Raw genomic sequence first — 19,851 nt, 5'->3', positions numbered from 1 at the left:
ATAAATAGATGATGTGTGGGTACGTTGTATTCGCGACATTTTTGCAATACCTGACGTACGGCGAACACCTGATCTGTGGTAGAGCGTTCACCCATAAATCCCGTCTGGTATTGCCCCACGAACTCTCTTGCAATTGGTGTTAGTCGGCGGCATAAAATTTGGGAGAGTACCTTATAGGCGGCGTTCAGCAATGTGATTGCGCGGTAGTTGCTACAATCCGTCGCCCTTTTTGTAGATGGGACACACGATAGCTTCCATCCTCTCCTGCGGCAGAACCTGATCCTCCCAAACCTTGGTAATTACCCAGTGCAGCGCTCTAGCCAGTGCCTTACCACCGTGTTTAAACAGCTCTCCTGGTAGTTGGTCAGGAGCTTTGTTGTTTTCAGCCGACTGATCTCCTCCTGGATTTCCTGGAAATTCGAAGCCGGAAGTCGCATGTCCTGCGCGCGTGCTCCTTGGTTCATTACCATACCGCCATCGTTGTCTGCCACATCGCCATTCAGGTGCTCTTCGTAGTGCTGCCGCCACCTTTGGATCACCTCACGCTCGTTTGTAAGAAGGTTCCCGTTTATGTCCTTACACATATCGGACATTCTTCTTCTCAACTAACTGCTCACATTCGAGACTGGCATTGGTGGCTGTTTTTATTTTCTATGTAACGCACGCAAAAAAAGCGTTCTCGAATTCGTGAACCAGCAAAAATACACCGTGATTTATTTCATGGATTCGGGAATGCCAGTCACGTTTTCCAGAACGTTTCAAAAAACGTGACTGTGTTTCCGAATCCGTGGCTGTTGTTCACGATAAAATACACCGTGAACTTGTTAGTTCACGAGTTCATGAAAGCTTTTTTTTGCGTGCGATATGCAGGAAAACCTGCTCATTGTACGTTTCTCCATTTTATTATATCATCTTAACGATACCAGCAATAAAAAATACTGAAATTTTTTTTTTTTCAATTTGCTCTTATTTTGTAAATCATCAACCGATTTTAACAAAACAGGCAAGGTTGGATCGATATTATATATTCAGGAAATGGTATGATGACGTGAAATTTCGTAACGGTTATTGAGGCTAAAGCCCCGTATGGTACCTAGAGTAACCCAGATTGTAATTTGTTCAAGAAACTCACGAAAAAATGATTTTGTTCATGAAAAATCTATCAATGGTGAATCTAAATGCAAACATATCTTATATTTGAGATTTATAGGGCCAAGTTGTTGGTTCAGGATACATTGCTGCTTGATATCCGTTAAAAACCCAATGCGGACATTTACGAATTTGAACATATTGGTACCGTTCGACAGCTCAAAATTCGTGATTTTTCACGAATAAACGATTAAAATTCTTACCGAGTTCTTTTGAGCGAATTTGTGTCACCTTCAAGTGGTCAAATGGCTTCAAATTCGTATTTTTTACGAATAAGCAATTAAAACTCATGCCGATTACTTCCAAGATAGGTATATATGTATATATATACGGTGTATAATTCAGGCCTGGTGGCCTCACAACTGGATCTCAAACAACGAGCTCCATCGTCGTTGCTACCAGAGGCCGATAGCAACAGAAATTCGGGATCGGAAGTGGGACTGGGTCGGCCACACTCTACGTAGGAGCGGAAACGAAATCTGTAAACAAGCATTAGACTGGAACCCAGCGGGACATCGTAGCAGAGGCAAACCCAGAGGCTCATGGCGGCGAAGCCTCAATAAAGAAATAAAAGAAGTCGACCGAAATCTAACCTGGCAACAGGTTAAAGTGATAGCCGGGCAACGCTCAGAATGGAGATCTTTCAAGTCGGCCCTTTGCACCACCGGAGGTGTACAGGATCCATAAGTAAAAAGTAAGTAAGTCAAATCACTCGCAATCCATTTCTCAAGCCAACGCTTCCACATGTGTATAGTACACGTCCACATTAGAGGAACGTGAGTATTTAGAATGTCTGGCGGCTATACACATTCTTTATCAGCAACTGTACTGATCAAGTAAGGTTGTGTAAGCTATTTGCCAGTCTACCAAACCAGTCTACCAGCCATTACTTGATCAGTACTGATGAAGAATGTGTATAGCCGCCAGACAGTGCTCTTTGATGATGATGATTTTATTTAACCCTAGCGAGTGTGAGGAGTTTTGTCAAGCCTGGTCGTCAGTTCTAGACCAACATTTGAAAGGGGCATAACAGCCAACATTTATTCCTTCTTATTCTTCGTCCACATCTTCTTCTTCTTCTTCTTTTTCTTCTTATTGGCATTACATCCCCAAACTGGGACAGAGCCGCCTCGCAGCTTAGTGTTCATTAAGTACTTCCACAGTTATTAACTGCGAGGTTTTTAAGCCATGTTACCATTTTTGCATTCGTATATCTATCATGAGGCTAACACGATGATACTTTTCTGCCCAGGGAAGTCGAGACAATTTCCAATCCGAAAATTGCTTAGACCGGCACCGGGAATCGAACTCAGCCACCCTCAGCGTGGTCTTTCTTTGTAGTCGCGCATCTTACCGCACGGCCAAGGAGGGCCCCTTCGTCCACATATACAGGGGTTAGACAAATTTATGCCTTCTTCTGATTCTTTGTCCACATATAAACGTTTATATGAAGACTAAGAATCAGAATGAATAAATTTTGGCATTTCTCGAATGTTGGTCTAGCAAATCTCGCGCCTAGGATTATAGGGGCGAAATTGCATTGATCGATTTTTTTTCATCGATGGTTTCTTTTCATCAATGCAACGAATTTCAACAGTAATAAGGGATAAATGCAGCTTGCACTCCAAACAACAATCATGATTGTGACTTTTAATTCATTCATCATTCATCTATTTACCTCACTTTGAAATTTTTAAAATGTTAAGCTATAGTGAGGTAATATTTTTTATTGAAGAACTGACAATTGTAAACTAATAACATTTATTACGCTTTTTGTGACCGTCTAGCTTTGAAGTCTAGGAGTTCATTTAGAATCATCACATTTATTTCTATACAAAAATTAACTCAACATTATTTTCTATTCATAATTCTAAGTTATATTTTGTTGATAACGTTTCTCAATCCGTTAATTTGAATAGTTCAGTCCCTAGTCTCTGATATTAGGTTCTGCAGCATGACGTCACGAATGAATTCGGTCCTCGTCAAATGAACTTTTTTGACAGTTCAGTAGTACTTCCCACTGACTCCGACAAAGGTCGAGTTCGTGATTGGTTGGCTGCCCCTGAGTCCAACAAGAAGTACTACTAATCTGTCACCAGATTGAGGTTACGTACAGACGCTGCAGAACCTAATGTATATGAACCATATCACGTTTCATAAGTTTTCTCTTCACACTGGGTGCAGTAAATCAATGCCTTGTTTGCGCGCACTTCTAACCATGCGTAGTTGACATTTTCATCTAAGCGAGCCAATTCATCTATATTGGTCCCCGAAATGCGAGAGAACTAAAAATAAGAGAGTAAAAAATGCAGAGCACGGTGCTACAAACAAACAGAGTGCACATGTAGCAGTAGGAAAACCCGTCGCAAGCAAAAGATCCGCTCCGTGCAAGACACAGCTCCCAGTTAGGCTGATGCCATACTGGAAGAGAAGAGAAGCGATTAGGAGAGTTGAGAGGGAAGCGAAGCGTCCGCGTGAAAGCTACCTCAATGAGCGATATATGGAAATCGCTTATACCTGTCATAGTGGAAGCGATGAGAAGAGGCGAGAAGCGGTAGCCAAAGAGGCGAAGCAGGTCGTGGAGTGCTTTGCCGCGCGGGATCGCAAAGGATCACTTTCTGTATGTTTGTTGATTTGAGTTTACCCTCGTTCGCAGTTGTGTAAAATGGCTGTGGGTGAATAGTATTGCGGGAGAGGAAAACAACATTGTTTATTTTGTTAATTTGGTTAATTAAAACATTAAAATATGTATGGTTGTAGCTACATGTATATCAAGACAAAATTTTCAAAACGACTTATCTGCTTTTGTAAACAAAGATTCAAATGACGATTCGACGAATCTGATAGCTCTCCCACGCAAGCCAACACAATCAACAGGTAGCGGTATCCTTCACCTACCTATTGATGGTGTTAGTTTGCGTGGGAGAGCTATCAGATTCGTCAAATCGTCGTTTGAATCTTTGTTTACAAAAGCAGATAAGTCGTTTTGAAAATTTTGTCTTGATATGATGTATTTCATAGTAGCGGTACTCATTAAAATTGGGAATATTCTGGTGCAGTCCATACATTTAGAAACCCTTTGCAACAAAAAAAACACGTATTTTGCTGTTACCACAGACAAATGGATGTTGAACTTGTTATTTTAATATCGTTCTCGTATTTAGGATTAGTTTCAAATGATAGATTTTTTACGCATCTGTAATGCGCGTTTGAACCGAATGAAATTGTTGTGTTCAATCGCTTTGATAATTGAGTTTACACTGGAGTCGGTTTTTACGCGTACCGTGTATCTTGAAAAGCCCTTCAATTTCAACGAAAATCGGGTTTGCGCAATTTTTGCTTATGTCCGCATATTAAAACTTCGGGAACAATCCGCCGGCCATTGGTGGGAAATGGTTTCCCTTTTTTCTGCGGGTTTTTGGGATTTGCGTTTGTTTACGCCGTTTTTCAAAAAGGTTGCCGAGACAAAACGATTTTTGTGGAAGTTGTTTTCATGATGTGCGTATCTCCCGAGAAATCAACTTCAGTGTAGAGAAATGTTGTAAGAAGAACGTCTATAAATTACGTCACGCTTGAAGGGGGAGGGGTGTTGTCGGCGAAGTGTGACGATCCATGCAAAATTTTCAGAAGTTTCATACAAAGGGGGGGGGTCGTGTTGAAAATTTCCCGTTACGTAATTAATGGATCTTCCATAGGAGCAAACGTAAAATAGGAATAAAACATGGCCCAAAAAGTTTTACCATAGCTACGCCCTACTTCTGTTTGTATGTGGTGATAATCTATCGCTCACATCATAAAATCGGTTCTCAATTGTTACATTCTATAAATCTCCCCAACACTCTTCTCTTTGTGCTAAATATGCTTGGAGAAGCAAAATATTCTACATCTGAGCAAATCCATGCTTTTACACTTGTATTTGTTGCGAGATCAACACTCCGAAAAACGCTTTCAGTATGTCATAGCTCGCTTTGATCGCCGCTTCACTTCGCTTTGCTTATCACCAACCTCTTCGCTTCGCTTCTCTTCGCTCCCAGTATGTCATCAGCCTTAGGTTCGTTCGAACCACACGGTTCGCTAGAGTCGGTCGCGACTGATTCGAATCGAGATCCGTGTCACACGGATCTGAGCTGGTAGCGCAGCTCTCGCTTCCATGTCACAGAAATTTCGAGCTGGACAACGACATGAGCGGAACTGAGAGTTGTTCGGATCTTCGGATCTTTTGCTTGCTACGGTTCGTTCGCTACCACACTACTAGCTATCTCTTGTGTGTCCGTTCGTAGCGCCGAGTATGTGGGTATGGGTTTAGAAATAGACGGCAAGCTAGATTATTTTTGCTTGTGTGTTTCTTATTCCTTTCTGCAGCAGAAATGAGGGGCTGTCCACAAACCACGTAGACTGAAATTTCACATTTTCAAACCCCTCCCTCCCCCCTAGTAGACTTTCGTAGACTTTTCCGAAACCCCTCCCCCACCCCCTTGAAGTCTACGTAGACTTTTCCAAATTTAACAAAATATCATATGTGATTGGACAATCAAAATCGAAATCAAATTTAATCCTCTGTCCACTGCTCCTGAAACCATACCTCCAAGTCAATTAATTCAATTTCTGTTGAATTCGATTCCTCCTAGAGGTGTGCACCACCGCTGCCGACACTTTTATCGGCGCGCCACTGCTTAAAATCTGTCACACATCTGACCTACAATTATTCACGCCGGTTCAAATTTGTATAAACCGAAGAATTTTCAGAATTTCCGTGAAAAGTTAGAAATATTTACCGAGGTAATTTTATGTTTAAATGAACATTCCGAAATATTTCCCGTGGAATTTTGGAATGGTTTCCTACGTTCTTGCTTGCAAATTTGGAACAATTTCCTGAGGATTTTTTTTTATATCCTGTAGACATTTCAAAGACTTTTCCGAATAATTTGCGGTGGAAATTATAGAGAATTTTCAGTTGAAATTTTGTGTGCATTTCTCGTAAAAATTTCGAATAATTTTTCAAGAAAATTACGAAAGCTTTCTTACAAAAATGGCAAACGTTTTTTTACGGAAACTCAAAGAGTTTTTGGTGGGATATTCAAATAATTTCTCGTGGAAATTTTCAACAGTTTCTTTGGAAATTCCTAAGATTTTCCATCGATCATTCCAAAGAATTTGCATTAGTACTCCCGAAGAAATTGCCCTAAAATATACGAAGAATTTCGCTTAGGGGAAGACGGGTAGACTTGATCCCCGGGGAGACTTGATCACCCCCTGTTTTATCGAGAATTAAAGTAGTTTTGTTCTAGCGTATTTTTTAGTATAGATCCTCTAGACAAACGACCTTTATGTGGTGAGTTATTTTTTGGATTGACAACCTTATTTATTCTGCAGGGCGGTTTGTATGTTTTGACCTTCCTAAAGATTTTTTTATTGGCCACGCAAAATTTGAATAACTTTTCATAGCAATGACCAAATGCTTTCGTTTTTTCACAGCACAAAGCCATAAATATGCCTAATGATTTGTACTGATGAAAATGTCAACATTCCATCAAAGTTTTAGGATATTTGGATTTGAAGTTATTGCTTCAATATGGGGACATTTGATCCCCTATTAGTCACCCATACAAAAATTTGGCGAAAAAATTCAAAAAAATATAAATCTGTTCTCAGGCTTCTAATTTTTTGTGGATTTGACAGATTTGATGAAGGGTTGGCAGGAAAAATTATTTATTGCGTAGATATCATAGAAAGGGGATCAAGTCTCCCCAAATTTTAAAATTGCATATGCTGTCGAATTCAATAACAAAAATCGTTCATGTATACGCACAGCAATTCGAAAATTGCGCGTATTTTGAAGGAAAAATATTCAAAAATCTGAGGGCACCTTTCTAATTTTATCAAAGCAAGTTCTTGGAGAAGGATCAATTTCCCCCGAATATTTTAAAAGTAGATTTTTGACAGAACTCTAAAAAATCGATTGTTTATCAATAACAACAATAATTTAAGGACTGTCATACATCAGTAAAGTTAAATACTAGGATAAGACGGTATAATATGCCCCCCCTAAGGCAACTCCTTGATAACTTTTTACTTTTCAACGCAATTTATGCAAACTTTGTTTTATTTGGTAGTCCAGTAAGTCGCAAATGCATTGCCCGTGAGTAGTCATATAAAAATATCACAGATAACACGTAATAAAGCTTATTTGGAAAGTTGTGAAAAAATGGATTTTAAAAAGTGCCTGGGCAATACGCTCCACCTTAACCAAAGACGTTTCATAGCCCTTCATAAGTATTTTATCAATCCCATAATAAAAAGGTTACAAATCCTCATGCGCTTGACATTAAAAAACCAACAAAAGTCCATTTAAGCAGGTGTGAATCACATTTCAATATTTTCCATACAATTTGGAAGCAACTGCTGCAGGCTCGCTGCGCTTGTGTCCAGTTGGTAAGGGCATATCGTCCTGCCTACACTGGGGCGTTTTGGCCAGTGAAACATGTTTTCGAAAATCGTTACATTTTTGAAGATGGAAACAATTTTTTATCATATTAACCACTGAGAAAAATTATTTTGTTGCCCAACTGAGTGTTCCAGTGCAAGTTTTGCGGATAAAGCTGGAGTTGCTCCAGAATGTTGAGCAAACAAACATGAAAAGTTACATCAAAACTGTAACTTTTTGTATTTTGCTATTATTTTCATTGTGCAATACAAAAATATTTCCACATTCACATAGTATGATGGGTTTACAAATACTTATAGGTATCAACTGATTCTGACCCTTAATTAGTTGTAGTTTTCTAGAAATCAAAGGGGGGCGTTTTGGCCAGGTGGGGCGCATTATACCGTTGTGGCATCTGCATCACAGATGTCATCGATTCTCGTTCGACTAAAGCAGATCGCAATTGTTGCGTCCTGCTGAGTCAAAATTCTACATGTCCCATATTTCTTCATTGCACCTCCGGGTCAGAATTGTTCAACCCTCGTCAGTCATCGACCGTGCCATAATGGTCGATGTACTGCATAATAAATTTCAACGAAAGGATCAATTTACCAAGTCAATGTTCTACGCCTGTTTCCAACCGGCGCTGTTCCCATGCCACATGAGCGTGCTAACGCTGCAATGTGCATTCTCTTTTAATCATGTCTCTCTCCTTGTCGTTCTATGTATTGATCACTGATTGGCTACAAAATATATAATGACTTCAAATACCTCCAGGTCACAAGAGTTTAGCTTAAGTCAAAATGGTTAAATAAAATCAATCATGGATGTAAAGTCATCGAGTGTAGTTCATTGGAAAAGAACTCCCTAAATTATAAACGTATATTACATGGCTGACTGTGGCAAAAGAGCCATTAGCAAAAGTTGTAATTTTACAAACATTGGTTCAAAGAAACAAACACAAAGCAGTGCAGTTATTTTTCAAAATTGTCATGTGACAGTGAATCCCCAGTGCGTCAAAAGTGCATAGAAAATTACAGTGTGCTCAGCACTCAAAATTAGTACGAGACAATGTACACAATGCGGGAAATCCAAAGCAAAGAACCATGAAAAATCGAGAAGCAATTGTGACAGTGCCAGTGTTAATAAATATTGGATGATCAAGCAACAGTTATTTTCGTCGCCAAACATTCCCAATGCAAAGACAATTAAATAAATGTCACGAGAAGCAACTGAAGAAATTCGTTAGTGAAAAAAAAATTAACTACTAATCAACTGCAGCAGAGACCCTGCCTGAGGCCGGCAGCAGGGACGGAAAAAGTGCAACCGCACTTCAACAATAGGCAGCGTTTTCAATTTCATCACAACACGGAACAGATACGAAGGTGCAACCGAACCAAATGCCGGTAAGCGTGCTCTTTAATTTTTAACAAGTGAAATTGAACGTAACACAATGGGAAAGCCCCAATCTAAAACAGCAGTGTCAGGCGATAGCAACGTGAATATAATTAATCAATTAGAGCAGCATTCAGAATTCCACGACGATCACAACCTCAAATTATGGATCATTATTATATTTAATATCGCTCAGGTTTTATTTGCCATTTACAAGTGGAATAATAAACGCGTAAAACGTAAAGCTTTTAAAAAGGGATGTATGTCCACCAACAATCTTGACAAGATTTAAATTTTGTGATGAATAAATATTTGAAACTAGAGGACGCTATTCGGTCAAACATAACAAATATCAAAAAGAAATCTAAGTTTTCTGTTGAGAGTAGTGGAAAATATGCTAATACTTTAATATCTCTTAAAAATAAATTAAAATTACATATTTTGGAAACCGAAGAATTAAAAAACGATCCTACTTTTGTGACGCGTTACCGGGAAATTAAAAACGATATTGAACTTGCTCTACAAAGAATGAAACAGCCATCCCTGGATGAAACTAAAGGAGTAGAAATAACGGTAGAAAGTGAGGATAATAGTGGAATAGAGTCAGACCCAGACGACGAAATAGACGATATGACGTCGATTTTAGAAATTATCAAAATTGCCTCGACACTCATTCCTGAGTTCGATGGTAGTTATGAAAACTTAACAGAGTCGTATCTGCGATTCAAGCGCTACAGGCTCTGGTTACAGACGTTAACAAAGCATCTGCGATTCAAGTCATTTTATCTAAACTATCAGGAAAGGCCCGCTCAGCTGTACCTGAAAATCCTTGGAATTGCAAGAAATAATAGATGCTTTGAATTCGAAATGTGCTACGACTCAAACACCAGAATTACTTCTGGCTAAAATTGCAGGCGAGAAACAATCCGGTGAACTGGCTAAGTTCACCGACCAACTTGAAAAACTAACTCTCCAATTAGAAAATGCATATATCGCAGAAAAAGTTCCAGCCGTCACTGCGGCTCGTTTAGCAACTAGAGCAGGCACAAATGCATTGGCCAATGGCCTCAAATGTAAAGAGACTCAGCTGATTGTTAAAGCTGGGAAATTTGACACTTTTGCCGAGGCGGTAGCAAAGGCAATTGAAAACGATAAAACACCACCATCAAATACGGTGCTTTATTACAGAGCCCCATCGAGCAACCAATTCAGAGGAGGATACCGAGGTCGTAACGCTCGAGGAAATATTCTTCGAGGTGGAGGCCAGTATAATGGTAGAAATCATGGCTACCAAAACAACTACCAAACGCGAGGTCGTGGTAGATATGCGTATCAAAACAGCCACAGTAATCGCGGTGGAAATAATTTTCGGGGTGGAAATCACCATCAGCACTCGCGTGTTTTCTATGCCCAGCCGGAAAACCAACCGAACCCCAATCTCAGAGTGTTGGGGGTCCCCAACAAAACCAGAAAGCGCCTCAGCACAATACACAAGTGGCACTAGCCAATCTAACGAGACATTAACATGTTTCAATATAAACACTTCATGTACAAATTTTATTAAGATTCAATTAGACGCGTCTGACCAGGTATGTACTTTACTGGTAGATACTGGAGCAGACGTATCTATACTTAAATCCAATATAATTAAACCATCTGAACTAGTAAATATTAACGAAGTATGCTCAGTTACAGGTATTACTTCACAAAAAATAGAAACCATTGGAACAATAACTACTAATCTAATATGCTCTAATAACATTTTCATTGAACATAAGTTTCAATTAATTGATCGAGAGTTCCCGATACCCACAGACGGAATTTTAGGTAGGGATTTCCTAACAAAATTTCGCTGTAATATAAACTATGACTCATGGTTACTTACAGCATTTATTGCGGGTAACCAAATCGAGATTCCAATACATGATAATCTGAATGGATTTTTGTAATCCCACCGAGATGCGAGGTTTTGAAAATCATTGATTCGAAAAACCCCATGGAAACTACTTCATGGACTCTACAGAAATTCTTCCAGGTGTTCTATGCGCAAAATCAATAGTAAACACAACAAAACATCTCATAAAATTATTAACACAACCTCTGAAATAGCGACAATAAGTAAAAGTTTGAAAGAAGCTATGAACCTCTTGAAAATTATGACATTTTTACATTTAATGAAGTCAATCCACAAAACAGGCAAGTAAACTTACTTAATGAACTCGATTTAGAAGGTGTTCCAAATGAGGCTAAAACAAGCTTAACACAGTTATGTACAAAATTTTGTGATATTTTTGCACTTCAACAGGATAGTCTAACATGCAATAACTTTTATAAGCAAGAAATTCTACTTAACGACAAAACACCAGTCTACACCAAAAATTACCGAATTCCGGAAGTACACCGAGAAGAAATAGATAAACAGATAGACAAATTATTGACAGAAAACACAATTCGTCCGTCAACATCTCCTTTCAATTCGCCTATCCTGCTCGTGCCCAAAAAATCGAGCGATGGCATAAATAAAAAATGGAGACTTGTTGTCGACTACAGACGACTTAATAAAAATATAATTGCTGACAAATTTCCGCTCCCTAGGATCGATGACATACTCGACCAATTAGGTAGAGCGAGGTATTTCACAACTCTAGACTTAATGTCTGGTTTTCACCAGATAGAACTAGATGACTCATCAAAAAAATATACAGCCTTCTCCACTTCGAAAGGTCATTTTGAATTTAATAGATTACCATTCGGTCTAAACATTTCACCAAACAGCTTCCAGAGGATGATGACCCTAGCACTGAGCGGTCTTCCTCCAGAAAGCGCCTTCCTCTACATTGATGATATTATTATTGTTGGATGCTCCATAAAACATCATTTATCCAATCTTGAAAAAGTTTTGAAAACTTCGAGAATTCAACCTGAAGTTGAATCCTATGAAGTGTATATTTTTCCGAAGTGACGTAACCTATCTAGGTCATCACATATCTAGTGAAGGAATCCAACCCGATAAATCTAAATTTTCAGCAATACTCAACTACCCTGAACCGAAAAATTCCGATGATGTAAGAAGATTTACTGCTTTCCGTAATTATTACAGAAGGTTTATTCCATACTTTTCAGAAATAGCAGCTCCTCTAAATTCGCTACTGCGAAAAGGAGTAAAATTTGAATGGACCGAAAAATGTAAAGAATCTTTTAACTGTTTAAAGCGAAAATTGTTATCACCCACAATTCTAAAATTCCCAAATTATAAGGAAAAATTTATTCTAAGCACAGACGCATCAAAAATTGCATGTGGTGCTGTACTAGCGCAATTACATGGTGATATCGAATTGCCAATAGCCTATGCAAGCAGAACGTTTACAAAAGGCGAAAGCAATAAATCCACTATCGAACAAGAGTTGACTGCCATACACTGGGCGATCGACTATTTCAGACCATATTTATATGGTAGACGGTTTTTGGTGAAAACAGATCACCGCCCTCTCGTCTATCTATTTTCCATGAAAAACCCCAATTCAAAATTGACCAGAATGAGACTAGACTTAGAAGAGTACAAGTTTGATGTTGAATACATATGCGGAAAAAAGAATGTTGGCGCCGACGCTTTATCCCGTATAGTGCTCGACTCTGAGGAACTGAAAAATTTAACTATACTACCTATACAAACAAGAGCTATGACGAGACAACAAACAAATCCAACTAATGAGGATACACAAACTGAATTATCTGCTGACGAGACTGATCACCTCAAAGCTTATGAATCGGTTAACAATCTAGACGCATTCAACACACCTAAGATTGTTTTTGAAGTAAAAGATAACGTTATAAATTTACGAATTTTAACGAAAAACATGAAAAGAATTATCGCTCAAGAGCAATTATTCTATAACAGAGGAAAATTTAATTTACAAAAATGTCTGCAGACAATAAATACAATGGCCGCCAAAACAAACACAAAATTGCTAGCACTAAAAGACGTTGACAACATATTTTCATTGATTCCTCGACAATTATTTAAAGTAATATGCAACCAAATTTTGAAAAATGTGAAAATCCTAATTTATGAACCAGCCCGGATCATAAATGATGAGGACACTATACAGAAGATAATCGCTGAAAACCACGACACGCCTATGGGAGGTCACTGTGGTATAAATAGATTACTCAAAAGATTGAGACCAAAATATTATTGGTATAATATGAAAGAGACCATATCCACATATATCAAACAATGTTTGAAATGTAAGCAAAATAAGCATCAAATAAATACGAATGAAACTTATACACAGACTACGACACCGACCAATTGCTTCGATCTAATTTCAATAGACACTATTGGTCCTTTAACAAAATCTAAAAGTGGAAATAGATATGCACTAACAGTTCAGTGCGATTTATCAAAATACGTGATTGCAACCCCAATACCTGACAAACAAGCGAACACATTAGCGAAAGCATTAGTAGAAAATTGCATTCTAATATATGGTTGCCCAAAAGCAATTAAATCAGATTTGGGAACTGAATATAAGAACGAAATTTTCGACAACGTATGCAAATTATTATCAATTCAACAAATGTTTTCAACAGCATATCACCCAGAAACAATAGGAAGCCTCGAAAGAAACCACCGTTGTCTCAACGAATACCTCAGAAACTTTACTAGCGATGAGAAAGACGATTGGGATTCTTGGCTTAACTACTACACATTTTGCTACAACACTTTACCGCATACCGATCATTCCTACACACCTTTTGAACTAGTTTTTGGAAGATTAGCAAATATTCCTAGCCAATTTTGAACGTCACAAAAGTAGATCCAGTATATAATCACGAATCATATATGTATGAATTGAGATATAAAATGAAACTAGCGTCCAGTAAGGCAAAACACTGTTAGAAAAAGCAAAAGGTACAAGAATTCAGAATCAGCAAACAATTTCAAAACCCATATGTATAACAATAGGAGACCATGTTTGGTTGAAGCAGCAGAATAGACGAAAATTGGATCCAGTATATTCTGGACCATTCGAGATTATTGATATAAACCACCCTAATGTGAAAATAAGAAATATTGTAAACCAAGCAGAACAAACAGTTCATAAAAATAGAATTATTAAAAATTAAATGCATATAATGATAAACTTAGAAATGCATATTATCAATATAATATAGGTTTAAAAAGTTCCAAATAAAAAAATAGTTAAAATTTTGTAACGAATGATTTCAATATATAAAACCATTCTTCTCTAGCGGGAAGGGTAAACTTAGATGAATAAACTATTAATAAATAAATAAATTAACAAATAAATTGTGTTCTTCAACATTTCGTAATTCACAGCTCTTTAAATTGTGAGAGGTACTTGAAGTCAATAATAAAAATGACATCATGCAATTCAATCATTTTTCCTATAGGAGGATGGTGTGGCATCTGCATCACAGATGTCATCGATTCTCGTTCGACTAAAGCAGATCGCAATTGTTGCGTCCTGCTGAGTCAAAATTCTACATGTCCCATATTTCTTCATTGCACCACTCCGGGTCAGAATTGTTCAACCCTCGTCAGTCATCGACCGTGCCATAATGGTCGATGTACTGCATAATAAATTTCCAACGAAAGGATCAATTTACCAAGTCAATGTTCTACGCCTGTTTCCAACCGGCGCTGTTCCCATGCCACATGAGCGTGCTAACGCTGCAATGTGCATTCTCTTTTAATCATGTCTCTCTCCTTGTCGTTCTATGTATTGATCACTGATTGGCTACAAAATATATAATGACTTCAAATACCTCCAGGTCACAAGAGTTTAGCTTAAGTCAAAATGGTTAAATAAAATCAATCATGGATGTAAAGTCATCGAGTGTAGTTCATTGGAAAAGAACTCCCTAAATTATAAACGTATATTACACCGTCTTACCCTATATTTCTTAGAGAATCTGTGTGGAAATTGCGTATGTTTATTTATTTTCGGCTGTGATACATCGGAAATCAGAAAGAATTTCCGCAAGAAGAATTTCCGAAGAATTTCCGCAATTAAGAAAAAAATCCCGGGGACCTCCCAGAAAATCTCCAGTGAAGGGTTTCTCGCGGAAATTTTGAAAATTATAAAGAATCACGAGGAAAATTAAAAAAAAAATAGCAATAAAATCCAAGTGGAAATTTTGAAATTTTCTCGAAAGTTTTTATAGAATACTCCGTAGAATTTTCCTGCTCAGCACAGAAGAATTTCCTGGGAATATCCATATAGTTTTAAGCCGTAGTTCAGACTATTACTTCAAAATTACTATTACTATAAATTCATTAGATTATTTCGATAAAGTCTTGCAAAAATTTTCGGGAGTTCCTAAAAAAATCGAACAAGTGAACTTTGCACATAGCTTCTGTATAAATTATTTTCCAAAAAAATAAAAATAAAAAAAAGTCTACGTAGACTTTTGGTATATCCCCCCGTCCCCCTTCGTAGACTAACGTAGACTTTTCGAAACCCTCCCTCCCCTCAAGAGTCTACGTGGTTTATGGACAGCCCCTGATTTCTGTTGCTTGGCCAGATGGTGCTGTCGCTTGGCTTGATGGTGCTTGAGGTGCAAATAATAAATGATCAGCACGGCGCGGTATTGGACTGGAATGCTCATACAAGCTCGCTTGTGTTGTGTACCGCGAGCGTGGTATTTTCGTTTATGTTGTATAAATTACAACAGCGCGCGTACTCGAGTGCGTACGCTCGATGGAGTTTCTCTAGGCGCGTGTTTGAAAATGATATTTTCATCAATTTAAAGTGAGCTGCTGAACTGGGGTTCTTTAAAAAAGATCCATGGCTCATCAGCTCAATATAAGGAAGCGAATCTTTCGAACAGCTCCTGAGCGGAGCGCCCACCTCTACGCTAGATAACCACTATAAACCTATTATAAGAGTATTAGAAATCCTTTTTAAGGTGACTCGGGGAAGCAATACACACCGTGTTATTTTTCCTATCTTTTGTCTCTTTCTAGCATTATCACCTCGTAACTTTGGAGCGGAGTATTTCGCTTTTCAGTTGTTTGATGTAACTGTAAATGCACCAGCATGTAGATTGCGAGTATGCACACGCCGTTGATACTTTTTCAAATCATATTTGTTGTAGAATACAAATTAGGAATTCAATGTTGAAAATGATGACGATTTGATGATTGTTCGTGTTTCCCGTATCCCCTTAAACCACTCGCAAAAAAAGGAAATTGGTTGCGGCAGCTGTCAAAAATGTTGCTTAAAAAAGGCAAACGAAACTGTACTGAAAAATAAAAACAAAATAAATTGTTGATGGCGATCATGGTGAGGATGACTATAAAATAATTTTCTTTCAGGATTGCTTTTCAATTCGCTTATATCTAAATGAGGTGCGCGTTCAATTTCATTGGAAATATAGTGAAACAATAAAATTGAACACCACTCGCTCTCCAACTAATGTAGTTCTGGGCATTTAATTTGGAATAATTATAACAACAATATCGTAAATCTCAATTGAATCAATTGATTTTCCACCCTAAAATATTTGTAATGCAAATCAATCACCAAAAAAAACGTTTTACGCGGTTGAAACATTATCTAATCACGAATTTCAGGGATAAATTGCATTGACTTAAAATGCTTGTCCCTTTTTAACATGGCCATCACAAATTTCGATCAGAAAAATGTTGCTTTTATTAAATACCGTCATAAGCTCTTTGCAATGCAAATATCCTTATTGGGGTAATTAATTTGACCACATTACGACCAAAAATTGTAGCTTTTATCAAGCCTTGAAAATAGGGTTTATCACGCTCTTTATCACTATCGTAGAGCTGCTCATAAGATCAATAGGCGTTTGACGTTTGAAGCATTTTCAGCATACTTATAAGGGGTTTATTGATAGCAATAAGATTGACAATAAAACTGAGCAACTAGCTATGACGATTGCTGTTATAAATCCGCTAAAAGAATTAAATAAATCCAAGAAGCAATGAAATTGTTACTTGGGAGTCATATTCTATCTTGCCTTTTGCCGGGCCAATGTATCGCTCAAAGAAGGGATCATATGTCCGGTGCTAGACAAAACCTCAAATTTTTTTTTGTTTATTTCGTGAAACAACGTTTTTTTTAATTGCATATTAAATGACATGATTCCAAAATTTGATGATTGTAGCTTGTAAATTTAATTTCTGTTGGCTTGTTGAAGTTAATGATGTAAAGCATCTCCCGAACAAACTTGTATAGAAAAAGAAAATTTTACTAAAGTTTTTTCGGGAACGATTCGGAACGATCTGGTATCATGTATTGAAATCTATTTTTGGTCTATTTTCCGTGTGGTGATTTTCTCCTAGTTGCTCCAAAGCTGGAAATTGGCTGCTTCAATGTAGAATGAGGACGCTGTTAATGCTTCACACCTTAAGGCTTGCGCTTCCAGAAGTACTCGAGTAGCATAATATATGTTCGATAACAATTCTAACCTTAAAGTGAATTTAGCGTCCCAAAATTACTCTTTGGTGGAAGATTCGAGAACATATTAGGTTTTGTCCGGCATTTGTATGAGGGCCCGCCACTGTGCGACGCTGGGCATAATGCCGTAGTAATGAACTTGAACTGAAAAATATGTTCAATTCTTTATAATAGCTTTTAGATTATAAGAGAGATGATGTTTCTGCTTTTTCCACTTATCATTTTCTTTGCTCGGTAGAAGATAAGAGAGAATATAATTCCTTCTTTCAATTCAGGCATTCACTCGGCTTAAGGCAAGGAGGATATGATTCCATCTTTCCAAGGTTGCATTTGCCCAGTAAAATGCAAGAGAGTAAATGACTCCTTTTTCAAATTTAGACATTTGGTCTGTTTAAGGCAAGTGGAGATACATATGATCTCTTCGTTGAGGGACTCATTTTCCCGGCAGAACGCAAGAAAGAATATAACTCCTTCTTCTAATTTAGGCACTTACTCGATTTCATCGATCTTATCCTGCAAAAAGCGATTCAGAACCTCTGGTCCAGCCGGTAATTACACAATTCCGGACATCTATATTCCTTATGCTGTCGATCCGAATCCTCGTGCATCGTCCCGCCGGTGATCCAGCTCTGGCAAGTAACTATTTATGATTCTCTCCCTCTTCTTTGTCCAAAAGAATGAGGAATGAATAAACCTATGTTATGAAGATTTTGTTGTGTTGCGCTACTCTGTTCACGGAAGCGGGGTTCCATTTTTGGCGTATCGTTCTCTTCTATTGTTTATGTAGTTTGTGAGACTAACAATTAGCTAGTCGATTGTTACATACTTTTACTATTATGATGTCAATATCACCAGGAGATTATATTATCTTCTTTACACATAATTACCTTGTTTCTATTTCATGATTTGTCGCGTTTTCTAAACGTTGCACAATTAGTTCTACGCACACTTTTCTTCTTGGCTGCAGCTGCCTTTCTTGCGGCTTTATTGTGCCAGGGTAGGCCCTCATCCCGGCGAACTTCAGCCTCTTCACTTGTGGACGGTACTGGCTTTTGATAAGCCGCATATAAAATCAATTATTTCAAACAACCTATGCGACGCCCAGAGGATCTTGGAGCATGGAAATGCCAGATGTTAGGTTGTCGCAGGGTGCGACAAGATATTAAAATTATCCTGAAAATAGAATTTTAAATCTGCGATCCATCACAAGGTGACGACTCTTCTATAGATGCCAATCTCCTTATTCATTTCTGTTTTGCCTTTTTCGTCCAACAAAGTTTGTTTTATAGATCTATGATAAAAACTGAGCAGGTGCTTGCAGCCAAACCACGCCTTGTCTTGGAGAAATTATTAAGTCGTTATCGGAAACGTTATGTCAATCGCAATAGCTATGTCTGCGATTGAACCCCATTTTCGATGCAAGGTTTTCATGCCATACCACAAACGAGACTTTATATTGGCTTCGTTTTCTATACTTCAATGATAAGTATTACGCAACGTTTATTTTTACTCTCTGTTAAATCAACTGTTCAGTATTCGATGTTCTTGATATTATTTTTAACCGGTTTGTCATTTATTAGAATAAAATATGCTCAAAGATCTCGCTCCCCGCAAATATTTTATTTTTATTTTCCTTGGACAAAGGACCTATAATAGCAGGAGGTTTGAGAATCTCGAAGTATGACTAAGTGATACCTGATACTTGACACATGTGTGCAAAATACAAGACTTCAACTCACATTCCACTCCCGGAATCCAACTCACCTTGTTCAAATCGAAATTTTTCACAATCGGTCGCGTCTCCGGGTCAGGGCACGGCTGTTGAACGATTCGCTGACTGGCGACCCCCGTCGAGGCCATCAACAGTAGCGCACAGCTCAGTAGCCCCACGGTCGGCGGCATCATCATCAACATCAACATCACATTCATCTCTACTCACCACCACACCCACTGACGACCGATATCGGATCGGGTTGACCACCAGCGGGGATCCTTCACGACGGTAACCGCGTTGACGACTGGAGATAATCAACCGGGTGATTGTGTGGGGTTGAGCGATGCGACAGCCTGCTACCGATGACGGTGTCGATAGCCACTACCAGAGTCGGTCAAGTTCGGAACGATACTAAAACGTTAATCGTCACACCGACCGGTTAGGTGAACTTGCCCACAGCTACCCGGTCGGCCGGACTTTGTTTGTTTTCTACGATTTTTAATCAGTTGCATTTATTTACATAACATTAACTCGTTGGACGGATGCGCGGTAAAAGTATCAATGGAGATTCGCACTCTAACGGTGGAAAGTGAGAACATGCGACCGTATGATTAGGTAACTTTGTACTGAATGATGATGGTGAGCGGCATTTCGTATGGTGACTACGTGGTAAAGTATGTGAGACTGTGGAATTATGATATGATATGTTATAG

General features: G+C 38.3%; 2 protein-coding genes across 2 annotated transcripts in view; both read right to left on the bottom strand.

Annotated features, from left to right (window-relative positions):
* LOC134225381 (apolipoprotein D-like) overlaps positions 1 to 19,846 on the bottom strand; it is a 29,006-nt gene extending 9,160 nt beyond the window's left edge. Inside the window, exon 1 of the mRNA XM_062705400.1 lies at positions 19,189 to 19,846. Coding sequence (XP_062561384.1) covers positions 19,189 to 19,353 — 165 coding nt within the window. The 5' untranslated portion in view covers positions 19,354 to 19,846. The remainder of the gene's footprint in view (positions 1 to 19,188) is intronic.
* The window catches only part of LOC134221928 (uncharacterized), a 78,579-nt gene that overhangs the window by 38,320 nt on the left and 20,408 nt on the right, over positions 1 to 19,851 (bottom strand). Inside the window, exon 7 of the mRNA XM_062701093.1 lies at positions 19,364 to 19,442. Within this exon, the coding sequence (XP_062557077.1) occupies positions 19,364 to 19,442 (79 nt within the window). The remainder of the gene's footprint in view (positions 1 to 19,363; positions 19,443 to 19,851) is intronic.

This window comes from Armigeres subalbatus, chromosome 3 (assembly GCF_024139115.2).
Source record: "Armigeres subalbatus isolate Guangzhou_Male chromosome 3, GZ_Asu_2, whole genome shotgun sequence".
Classification (NCBI taxonomy): domain Eukaryota; kingdom Metazoa; phylum Arthropoda; class Insecta; order Diptera; family Culicidae; genus Armigeres; species Armigeres subalbatus.
This window is presented reverse-complemented; position numbering and strand designations above follow the sequence as displayed.